The following is a 12929-nucleotide window of genomic DNA, read 5'->3' as shown; positions in this document are numbered from 1 at the left end:
AATCGTGAAACTAGGGATCATGACAGAGAAGTTCTAAAGGGGTAGGAACATCAAGAAATATTTTTTTTAAGGGAAAGGATTGGTGGATACCTTGAATTCTGTCAGAGACTAAGTGGTGAAAATTAAATCAGTAACAGATTTCACAAAGTTATGGTATAAACACAGAGGATCCTTACTTGCAAAAAGTAAAGGGATAATGGAAGCATGACTTAATGGCACCACAGAGTATGGGGCTAGCCAAGGGGTAACCAGCATGGAGTGGCAGTTATGACCCTAATAGCAGTAATAAGACTGCATTAAGCTTCCAAGAAGGCACTGGGGTAACCTACATTAACTGACGACTAGGATCCCAACAGCAGTGGTAAGAAGACATCAGGCTTCCAGCAAGGCATTGGGGTAACCTACATGGAGTGACCATGGTTAAAATCTAAACTTCGATGAGCATGGGGAAGCCAGATGTTTGGGACAATGACTATTCATTTTGGTAGCAGTGAGGATTACTAGAAAACAGGATGAGACATGGAAGGGGACCTGGATGTTGGATTTAGTGTTGAGCCTTTAAGAATCAGAGGAAGATGACAGGACCTGGAAAAGTCTAGCAGCTGAGGTCAGTACTTTAACAGATTCTGGGCATGCTGGGAACTTTTATGGTAGACAGTGGTAGAAAAGAGTTGGGAGCTGGAAGTTAAAGCAAAAGACATGGAGGTGAAGGTGAGGAATGTGTGTTGGATTAAGAATAAAAATACATACGATCACCTACCCCAAAGTAGAAGAATCTCAACTGTGCAAAACGCATCAGCCAATTTGATGTTTATTTGTCATTAACCAGAGTTTTATTTTTCCAGGGGGTCATGCCAGTACAGACTGCCGGCACCTTTTTCCTCCAACTGCTTGATTCGCCCTGTAGTCCCTCAGATAAACATGCATCTCCCCCCCCCCCCCCCCCCCCCCCCCCCCGAAAGATAGCACTGTCCTTAACCATGTTACTATATTATTTAGCACACTCAAAAAAAAACCCAAACCCAAATCATGGAAGTAAACAATTATGCTAAAATAATGAATCACCAAAATAATAAAGTGGAGTCCTCCATAAAAACATGGAGCAGACACATGAAAGCACTGTAACTTTACTTAATAGTCACTTCGCATGCTCTTGCTATGATGAATTTTTAATCATTGGATCATTGGTCTCATCGGTTTTATTGTCCACATTTTTATTTTTTTACAAATTAAGTTAATCAATAATCCAAGTGCAAGTGATGAGCACACAAAGCCCAATGTGGTGAACACGACAGTAGGAAAACTTATCTTAAATGAGACTCATGTAGAAAACCATATCAAATGTTCACATGTTCAGCTTGATAGGATATGCTTTTCGTTTGCCTTCCTCAGGGGCAAGGTGCTGTACATGCGTTAAAGTGCTTGCAGTTTCTAAAAAGAAATAAAATGTAGGCGAGGTCGAACACAACAGACGTAAAGTAACTCATAAAAAGTACTTGCTCACATATTGGGGTGGATTTTCAGACTCCGCGAATAGGCCTACTTTTGTTTGCGCTCCAGGCGCAAACAAAAGTACGCTGGATTTTAGTAGATACGCGCAGAGCCGCCCATATCTGCTAAAAACCTGGATCGGCGCGCGCAAGGCTATCGATTTTGTATAGCCGGCGCGCGCCGAGCCACGCAGCCTACCCCCGTTCCCTCCAAGGCCGCTCCGAAATCGGAGCGGCCTTGGAGGGAATCCTCTAACGCCCTCCCCTCACCTTCCCCTCCCTTCCTCTACCTAACCCACCCCCCCGGCCCTGTCTACACCCCCCCCCCTTACCTTTCTCCAGGGATTTACGCCTCCCGGAGGGAGGCGTAAATCCCCGCGCGTCAGCGGGCCTCCTGCGCGCCGGGCCGCGACCTGGGGGCGGGTACGGAGGGCGTGGCCACGCCCCCGGACCGCCCCGGGCCGTAGCCATGCCCCCGTACCCGCCCCCACAACGCTGCCGACACGCCCCGAAAACGCCGTGACGACCGGGACCGCCCCCGACACGCCCCCGACACGCCCCCGACACGCCCCCCTCGGAGAACCCCAGGACTTACGCGAGTCCCGGGGCTCTGCGCGCGCCGGTAGTCCTATGTAAAATAGGCTCACCGGCGCGCAGGGCCCTGCTCACGTAAATCCGGGCGGATTTACGCGAGCAGGGCTCTTAAAATCCGCCCCATTACCTGGAGTTACCGTGAGCGCAAGTTAACACCGTCACCCCACTTCCATGAACAAGCACTGCATGCATATGCCAGTGTTGAATATCTCAAGCTGAGTCATCTGAGGTCAGATGATGTGATTATGTCAACAATATCAATTACTTCAAAATAAATTACAAACTGAGAAAAAAGAATAATGAACCAGTACTAAGACAGGCCAAAAAAACAAAAGCTGAAAAACTCAAATTTTTTTTTTAAGGATAGTTAAATCATGGACCACCATGCAAACTCCTCATTCATGCTACAGGGAGACAGTGTTCAATAGAAATATCCCCTGCTGTTCTTGGAGATAAAATGACCCACAATGGCTGCCTGTACCTTCTTGGTTTTGAGGTAACTGTGGTGCTCTCAGATGTGAGTGCAAATCAAGTGTTTAGTCCATCCAACATACACCAGGGAAGTTCAGGGAACACATGTATTGGGTGACAAACATTGCTGGATTCACAGGTAGTATGAATATTCAAATTAATGACAGGATGAGATAAAGATGTATAATCTATGAATGATAATGTACAAAGGTCACACTGACCACAAGGAAAATGTCTCCAATTCTGGTGAATGCCTGAAGGAGTGGGCAAATACGGGAGTGCTGCTCATACTACAAAAATCTCTAATATTTGTCCCGCGAGTGTACAAGATCAAGGGGGGCTCTTGAAAAACCTGATGTAGAGATAGGACATGCCAATGGAATTTGATACAATCCACAAACCAAGATCCTTTATTGGAGAAAGGCATAACATAAGGGTTGCCCAATCAGAATATAAGGGTTGCCCAATCAGAATATAATGCTCTGCGATAACCCTGTACAAAGAAACCTTTAGTCAAACTGTTTGCTTGGAACTTGAACTCCGCAGGGGTGGAACATATGCACAGTATTCTAAAAAATTGAATGATGGGCAGATCGGTCTTGAAACCCCCAGGATGACAACTCTGGTATCTCAATAAATTATTCCTATGTGTGGGCTTCCTATAAATCATGGTATGGATGAAATTACTATTTTTCATAACCATTATGTCCCAAAATGACAATCTATGTTGATCATAAGAGATAGTGAATTGGAGTCACGGATCTAATGAATTTAACCATTAATGAAAATCATGAAGTTCTGAAATGGAAGCCTTCCAGATAAAAAAAAACATGTCATCAATGTATCTCATCTATAAAAATTAATGTCTACACCCCTCAATTTAACATACAAAAAAAAAAAAAAAAGTTGTTAGAGGGAAAACTGCACAATACAGTAATACTTATATTCGTACACTCTTAAAAATCCCGGGAATCGGTATCAGAATATTCAGTGCTGCAGTCTCATGGGCTCTTGCCCGCAACGGGCTACAACCCCTCTCCTCTGTTTGCACTTTTTGTTACGTCATGTACCTCTTTCCATTCAATATTTTTTTCTTTTTTTGTGAGAACAACTTCATTTATTACCCTTTTCCAACACCCTTTTAAAATAACCTGCAGAAATTCTCTTATTTGTCGCAAACAACTTTATCTCTGTTCACCATATTACAACTATTAACACATTGTGACTCTTCCTAAAATGATTTTATAACTTATCTTTTCAGCAGAGAAGGTGGTGACAGCAGAGAAGGTGGTGACAGCGCCTTGTATTTTACTATTACTACGTTCGGCTCCCCGCTCCTTGGGGTAGCATACTGACTATCTCTGAGACTGTACCGCACTCCCCCGCTCCTTGGGTTAGTGTCCTCTTACACTGTCAGAAACCACTTCTCGGGTAAGCCTACGTCATACCTTCCGTGCTGACTCTCTGTGACTCCAGCCCCTGGGGTCGCCCTCGCAAGCACTCCTCCTTACTCTGCCTGCATTCCCCGCTTCTCGTGGCCTGCTCAGCACTCCACCACTAGGGGGACCTATCCTGGCAAGTTCCCGTAGCAGTGGAGAATAAGCATACAGGAGGCAAGTGCCCCAGTGCTGTGAAAAGGCATCTAACACGAATCCCCTGCCCACTCGGATCAGGGAGCAGAACCAAGTCACTTTCCTGTTCTCCGGGGCGAACAGATCTATGTTCTGTGATTTTTATATTTAGAACACTTTCCACTATTTTTCCTGGCACTGAAGTCATGCTAACTGATCTGTAGTTTCCCGGATCACCCTTGGAGCCCTTTTTAAATATTGGGGTTACATTAGCCACCCTCCAATCTTCAAGTACAATGGATGATTTTAATGATAGGTTACCAAATTTTACTAATAGTTCTGAAATTTCATTTTTTAGTTCCTTCAGAATCCTGGGGTGTATACCATCCAGTCCAGGTGATTTACTACTCTTCAATTTGTCAATCAGGCCTACCACATCTTCTAGGTTCACCATGATTTGGTTCAGTCCATCTGACTCATCACCCATGAAAACCTTCTCCGATATGGGTATCTCCCCAACATCCTCTTCAGTAAACACCGAAGCAAAAAAAATCATTTAATCTTCCACAATGGCCTTAACTTCTCTAGGGAAGACGTATATCCCTTACCTTCTGAGGTAAGCCCTCACTACTATAAGAACATAAGAACATAAGAAAATGCCATACTGGGTCAGACCAAGGGTCCATCAAGCCCAGCATCCTGTTTCCAACAGTGGCCAATCCAGGCCATAAGAACCTGGCAAGTACCCAAAAACTAAGTCTATTCCATGTAACCATTGCTAATGGCAGTGGCTATTCTCTAAGTGAACTTAATAGCAGGTAATGGACTTCTCCTCCAAGAACTTATCCAATCCTTTTTTAAACACAGCTATACTAACTGCACGAACCACATTCTCTGGCAACAAATTCCAGAGTTTAATTGTGCGTTGAGTAAAAAAGAACTTTCTCCGATTAGTTTTAAATGTGCCCCATGCTAACTTCATGGAGTGTCCCCTAGTCCTTCTACTATCCGAAAGAGTAAATAACCGATTCACATCTACCCGTTCTAGACCTCTCATGATTTTAAACACCTCTATCATATCCCCCCTCAGTCGTCTCTTCTCCAAGCTGAAAAGTCCTAACCTCTTTAGTCTTTCCTCATAGGGGAGTTGTTCCATTCCCCTTATCATTTTGGTAGCCCTTCTCTGTACCTTCTCCATCGCAATTATATCTTTTTTGAGATGCGGCGACCAGAATTGTACACAGTATTCATGGTGCGGTCTCACCATGGAGCGATACAGAGGCATTATGACATTTTCCGTTTTATTCATCATTCCTTTTCTAATAATTCCCAACATTCTGTTTGCTTTTTTGACTGCCGCAGCACACTGAACCGACGATTTCAATGTGTTATCCACTATGACACCTAGATCTCTTTCTTGGGTTGTAGCACCTAATATGGAACCCAACATCGTGTAATTATAGCATGGGTTATTTTTCCCTATATGCATCACCTTGCACTTATCCACATTAAATTTCATCTGCCATTTGGATGCCCAATTTTCCAGTCTCACAAGGTCTTCCTGCAATTTATCACAATCTGCTTGTGATTTAACTACTCTGCACAATTTTGTGTCATCTGCAAATTTGTTTATCTCACTCGTCGTATTTCTTTCCAGATCATTTATAAATATATTGAACAGTAAGGGTCCCAATACAGATCCCTGAGGCACTCCACTGTCCACTCCCTTCCACTGAGAAAATTGCCCATTTAATCCTACTCTCTGTTTCCTGTCTTTTAGCCAGTTTGCAATCCACGAAAGGACATCACCCACCTATCCCATGACTTTTTACTTTTCCTAGAAGCCTCTCATGAGGAACTTTGTCAAACGCCTTCTGAAAATCCAAGTATACTATATCTACCGGTTCACCTTTATCCACAAGTTTATTAACTCCTTCAAAAAAGTGAAGCAGATTTGTGAGGCAAGACTTGCCCTGGGTAAAGCCATGCTGACTTTGTTCCATTAAACCATGTCTTTCTATATGTTCTGTGATTTTGATGTTTAGAACACTTTCCACTATTTTTCCTGGCACTGAAGTCAGGCTAACCGGTCTGTAGTTTCCCGGATCGCCCCTGGAGCCCTTTTTAAATATTGGGGTTACATTTGCTATCCTCCAGTCTTCAGATACAATGGATGATTTTAATGATAAGTTACAAATTTTTACTAATAGGTCTGAAATTTCATTTTTTAGTTCCTTCAGAACTCTGGGGTGTATACCATCCGGTCCAGGTGATTTACTACTCTTCAGTTTGTCAATCAGGCCTACCACATCTTCTAGGTTCACCGTGATTTGATTCAGTCCATCTGAATCATTACCCATGAAAACCTTCTCCATTACGGGTACCTCCCCAACATCCTCTTCAGTAAACACCGAAGCAAAGAAATCATTTAATCTTTCCGCGATGGCCTTATCTTCTCTACTGCCAGGTATGTTGCCGATGCCAGGCCGAAGGGCAGCACCCAACATTGATAGTGCTCCCCTTCTACAATGAATCGAAGATACCTCCAATCTGCGAGAGAAATGGGAATATGGGTGTATGCGTCTTTGAGATCGAGGGAGCAGAGCCAGTCCCCAGCTTTGAGGAAAGGAATCAGAGTTCTCAACAAGACCACCTTGAATTTTTCGCTGACAAGAAAATGGTTTAATGCCTTCAGATCTAGAATGGGAAAAGGTCTCTGGTTTTCTTGGGAATCAGGAAATACCTGGAATAGAATCCGTTGCCCTGCTGACCTGGTGCTACTGGTTTGACCGCTTGAGCCATTAAGAGGGCGGAGAGCTCTACTCGAATTATTTGCCGGTTCTCTGAACATCTCCACTGAGGACATGGAGGAGAATGTGGAGGAGTCCATTGGAAATGCAACCTGTACCCCTACTGCACAATGGAGAGGACCCATTGGTCTGAAGTAACTGAAATCCACTGTTTGGCGAAGAGCTGCAGGTGGCCCCCCCCCACTGAGGGGAGGGGGGGGGTCGGTGTCCTGGGGTAGGGTTTGCTGGCTCAAACTCCCTCGCCAGTCAAAACCCTGTGGTGGGGTTCTGAAGTGGGGCAGGGGCTGGTCGAGAGGCACCAAGCTGCTGTGCCCTTGGTCTAGCTGGTGCCCGCTGGGGTCTTGCTCAGGATGTAGGCAGATAATACTTTCGTGGCCAGTAGAAAGGGCATCTGTCTATTGCCTGGGAGGCTTCTTGTCTGAGGTGCTGACTGACTCTCCAACTCCTCCTCAAAGGCTGCTGAAGACAGGATGGCTTGAGGAGGCGGCGGCAGCGGAATCGGATTGTCCCCGGAACCATGAGGGGGGAACCAAACCCTTCACTGGTATTGGTGGGGGATCACCGAGGATCCTTGGGTTGTCCAGAGGGTACAACACCCTATGCTCAAGACCGCTTCGGGGGAGGCATGGACGAGATTGGCGCCTTCCTGTGGTCCGACGTCTTCAAGGATAAAGACCGGGGCCGGTGCTTCCTGGACTTTTCCTGGTGCTCACCCCAGTCCTTCCCCAGAACCAAGGAAAATGGAAAGGAACTGGATCTGGAATGCAAGGATATGGATCTCGCTCGGTTCACCGCTCCTACTTCTTGACCAGAGCTCGGTAGTGGAGGGGACACCAAGAGGGGTCATAGCCGAGACTCCCGTACTCTGTGGAGCTGAAATCCCGGACACCGATGTCATTGACTGATTTCTTAACGAACAGATTCTCCATTTTGTCCAGGCATGCCCGATGACCCTTGGGGGTCATTTGGGCACAAAGATCACAGCCATGGACACCATGCAATTCCCCCAGGCACAGGACACAAACCTCAATGATGTCTATCATGCACAGACCCCCATGAAGTCTGTGTCCTGTGTAATTGGATTCCTGCGAAATCTCTGGCCACGTTGCACTCTTAGTAACTCCAGGCAATATTATGAGCTATTTTACATCTGTTGTGTTTGAACTCGCCTACATTTTATTTCTTTTTAGAAACTGCATGCACTTTAAGGCACATACCTTGCCCCTGAGGAAGGCAAATGATACTCGTAGCACATCGAGCTGAACAGGTGAACATTTGGTACGGTTTTCTACTCGAGTCTCATTTAAGATACGATTCTCTGCTATCATATTCACCACTTTGGGGCGTTCATCACTTGCAGTTGGATTATTAACTTAAAATTCTTTAAAAAAAAACCCAATAAAACCAATAAGACCTATAAATACAAATTAATTATAGCAAAATTGCTTTCACAATATGACTATTAAATAACGTTACATGCTTTCATGTGTTTGCTCTGCTATGTTTTTATGAAGGTCTGCTTTCCTCACTTTTATTATTTTGGTGCTTAATTGTTTACTATATTCTTTTGCTCCAACATTTATTTACGAGGAACAGAGCGCACCTGTCATATACTTCCATCACTTGACCCTCCCTAAAATAATGTTTCTGAAGATGGTGCGTATCAGGACTATGTGAGGAGTACATTTTTCTTTCCTTGTGACTGCACAACTCCACGCCACCATCCATGGAGATTTTTCTCTCTCCTCCTTCTATTACCCACTCTACCCCATTACAGTTCTCTCTCCTTTTTCTAATTCATGTGCAGTCCCTCTCTCCCACACCCTCCCATTGGTGTGAGTTGGACGCATGGGGAAAGCGCGTTGCAGTGAGTAGGCAGCACGTGTGCGCGTAGGTGCGCGTGTCTGGGGGAGTTAGGGTGATGTAGGGGATTGGCCTTGGGTTGGGGGAGGGACTGGACAGCATGTATGAATTTTGTGCTAGGGTTTTTTTTTTTTTTAATTTTGAGGGGCACAGAAGGGTCTGTATATGGTGGGTGACTTTCTAGAGAAATTGTATGTGGAGACAAATGTGTGTGTTTGTTTACTCTACCTGTCAGCTTCTCTTTTTTCCTCTCTTTCATCTGCTTTTGCACAGAAACTCAAAATGTGTTACCCGTATAAATTACCACAGCCAGAACATTTCAACGTCTGAGGCTATGCATGTACAGATGAAATCTTATACACATCATCTGGCAGATAGGGAGCTTTCAAAACCAGGATTTTATTTTACCTTTAATTTCCATTCTCTTACTGGTCAGAACATAACTGAGGAGAAAGTTGTGTCCAGCAGGATGCCTTTCTTAGGAACGAGGGGTGGTCTTGACATCTCACCTCTGAAAATGTATTGCCCTTATGATTTACAGCATCTAGTACCTGATTCCCTAAGACTGTTCTCCCATTCTCTGTTGATGGGGAAAAAGCAGAGCAAATCAGGCACCTAGTTTTGGTAGGGGCAACTTTCTCCTTGCCTGCATGGCTGCAAAGTACACGGCTGTTTTCACCATATATATTTGCAGCTAAATTTTCAAAGAGAAATTGCCTAAGTGTAAAGCGTGTGCACCAAAAGCATCCACGTGCACTTATCTGTGCAGGCGGTGAAGCAGGGTTAAAATAGTATCAGGCAGATTTTAAATGCCCGGCGTGCATAAATTCCGGCCTTTATGTGTGAGGCCAGGCCTTATGCATGCAGGCCAGTACACGCTCAAGTGCCGGGCCTCTTGGAAGGAGCGTGCCGGGGGGGGGGGGGGGGGAGGAGGACGGCACAGCTCCATTGTTCGCTGTCCCGGAGTGCACAACTTACTTCAGTTCGAGTGCTGAAGTAAGTTACTGAAGAAAGGTAAAAAAAAAAAAAAAAAAAATTGGATTTAGGGAGGGAACTGGGGAAGGCCAGGATGCGTCGCCATGCGGCAATTGCCTAAGTCCTCCTTGCGTGCAGCGCCCGTACATGCGCACGCAGATTATAAAATCCAGCACACGTGCGCACAGCCCCGGATTTTATAACGTGTGCGCGCCGGCGCGCACGCTATAAAATCGGCATGTCCACGTGCTCGTGCCAGGTAGCGTGCGCATATGGACGCGCATGCCCACACCTTTTGAAATGTACCCCATGTATATATTTGAAAATTGAATGTATGTGTGTTGTTTACTTCCCCCAACCTAAACACAGTCAATAAGCATATCCCTTTTTTAGCCTAGCAAATAAGCAATTAGGACTTTCCTTTGCAATAAAGAAATTGAAACGAAACCCCAATACAAAGCTGCATATGTTTGTATAACAGTTTTCCTCTGTTTTCAGGGGCAATGACATCGTTTGCGGTAGGCTATGTGAAAATTAATTGGGATCTTTATGGAGAATTGGCCCTGGGAATATTTTCAGCAGTAGATGCTGGTGCTCTGTTGCTTATGGACTTTACGTGGAACATCTGGGTGTGTTATGCTGGATACCTGGTTTTCAAGGCATCTTACATGCTCCTTATAACAATAGCCACGTAAGTACCTTCTAATTTATCAGTGCTGATGTTTGTGCATCTAACTGCTATCCCAGTGGTTCCCAACCCTTTGATCTACGGACTCTTAGGAGTTCACCAGACCATAACAGAGAGTCCACAGGAAGTGCAATATGGAAAAGTGTGTTCTGCACTAAGATGGCCTGAGGAGAGGAGTGCAGGGAACTCCATTACAAGCAAAAGAAAAGGCCCGACAGGCCACCACAGACCTCATCCTGCGCTAGCTGAAGAGGCCTGGAAGGTTGCTGTGGACCCCATTCCGTAACTGCTGAAAGAGGCCGGAAGAGTACCGTGGACTCTATCCCTTGGCAGCCAAAGATGAGGTTAGAAGAGAGAGAGCAGCCCAGAGTGAGAACATGTGTGTTGTGAGACAGAGCAGGTGAGAGTATCTGCTTGTGTGAGGGAGCCTATGAGAGTAAAAGCCTGGGTCTGCTTGTGTAAGGAAACCTGTGGGAGAGAGGGCATCTATGGGATTGAGAGCATGTGTGTAAGATAGACTGTAGGAGTGAAAATGTGTGCAAGTCTGTATGAGTATGTGAGAGTGAAAATGTGTAAGGGAGAGCCTGAGTTTATGTGACAGCATGTGTGAGAGACAGGGAGCCTGCGGTATTGACAGCACGTGTGTGAAGGAGCTTATGAAAGAGAAAAATGGTGAGAATGAACATGTGTATTATAGAATGTGTGGATATGGGCACCCCACCTACCCAAGACATCTCAGGGTGACTGGAAATCTAAAGTTCCCAGGTATGGACAGTGAAGGTTTATGGTTTTGTTTTGTTTTTTTTAATCCCTGTTAGTTTTTACTATTGTTTGATGTGTCTGTTTTGAAATATTTTATTGGTATTTGGTAAATTTTTTAAATTTTTATGTTTTTAATTATTGGATATTCTATTCATCAGCTGTTTTGAAATATGTATTCTTTTATTAGTATGGTTTTACCATTAGGATTACTATTAGGGTTACTATTTACTATTAGGATTTAGGTTTTATATTTCTTGATTGTATTGTTTGATGTTTTATGAGGAATGTTTTTATTTCTTCCATTGCTGCACTGCATATTGGCTTCTTGTGATTTCCAGTTCAGTTCTTGTCTGCACGTTTATATTTCTACTTTATGGTCTCTTTATTCTGTATTTGGCAAGGGTCTGTGTTTTGCATGCGACTGCTAGCATGTAGTTTCTTTATAGGAATTTACAGCAGCCCTGTCTCGTTCTGTTTTCCTTTTTTTGAAATTTACTTCTTTATTCGATTTTCATTCAAAAAATTTTTTAAACAAAAATATACATAAGTAATATTGATACTAATAACTAAAAAACAGATATATACTCATCTCAATATCTTGTATCTCAATTACATCACCAATAAGGGGGGAGAAAACATTATTTAACCATAAATACCATTTTGAAGAGAGAGAGATATTAACTTTCTTTTTGACCATCTATACTACCTCCTTCTATATTTTTATCTTGCAAAAACATCTCCATATGTAATGGGTCTAAGAAGCTATACTTATTTCCTTGAAAAGTTACATAACACATACGGGGATATTTACAAAAAAAAAAAAAAAAGCTAGCCCCAATTGCCAGCAATTTAGTTTTCAAGGTAAGGAAATGTCTCCTCTTAGCCTGTGTGGCTCTTGAGACATCAGGAAACATAAATATTCTCTGACCACAGAAATTAAGATCTTTAGGTTTGATAAAATCTCTAAACAGTTTATCCTTGTCAGATTCTAATTGAAGAGAAACAAATAAAGATGCTCTTTTCTGTATGATATCTATAGATTCCTCGAGGAAAGTAGAGACTTCAATAATTGAAGGTCTCAACTTTTTCCTCTCTCTGTCCTACCAATTTTTCTGGAAAATAAAAAATCTTAGATATTAATGGCATATCTTTATATTGCAATCTATCTCGCAAATATTTTTTAAGCATTTCTATTGGGGATAAGCGTCGCGTCTGAGGAAAATTAATCAGACGTAGGTTTTTATACCTCCTCATATTTTCTATCTTCTCCAATTCTTTATGGATAGAAAAACTATCCCTTATATGGATAGTTTCAGTATCTTCCAATAGTTTTAACTTAGTTGTTACCTTCAGCATTTCTTCATTCAAATTAGACACGCCCTTTTTTTGTTCCTCAATCTGTAATCTATTTGAATTCACTATAGCTGACAGGGATATATTCATTTGAGAAATGTTTTCATTCATTTTTTACATTTTCCAAATGTCCTTTAGTGTTACATATTCAGGTGGATCAATAGGCCATTGCTCAGGCCTCTTTGATTCTCCTTCAAGATTAGATAAATGATCACTCGTTTTTGAATCTCGAGAATCCGCACAGTCGCTTCCTTTTTGGGGGCCGTGAGGTTCCAGATGCAAAAACCCATCTGGTAATGTTGCCAACGGTTGCGGGGGGAGTGGTGGTCCTGCGCCAGGACTCAGGGAGGTC

General features: G+C 43.5%; 1 protein-coding gene across 1 annotated transcript in view; it reads left to right on the top strand.

The window, feature by feature from the left end:
* Nucleotides 1-12929, top strand: part of SLC19A3 (solute carrier family 19 member 3) — a 36740-nt gene that overhangs the window by 14180 nt on the left and 9631 nt on the right. The window contains exon 5 of the mRNA XM_029617131.1: nucleotides 10273-10465. Within this exon, the coding sequence (XP_029472991.1) occupies nucleotides 10273-10465 (193 nt within the window). The remainder of the gene's footprint in view (nucleotides 1-10272; nucleotides 10466-12929) is intronic.

Source organism: Rhinatrema bivittatum, chromosome 9, assembly GCF_901001135.1.
Source record: "Rhinatrema bivittatum chromosome 9, aRhiBiv1.1, whole genome shotgun sequence".
NCBI classification, from domain to species: domain Eukaryota; kingdom Metazoa; phylum Chordata; class Amphibia; order Gymnophiona; family Rhinatrematidae; genus Rhinatrema; species Rhinatrema bivittatum.
This window is presented reverse-complemented; position numbering and strand designations above follow the sequence as displayed.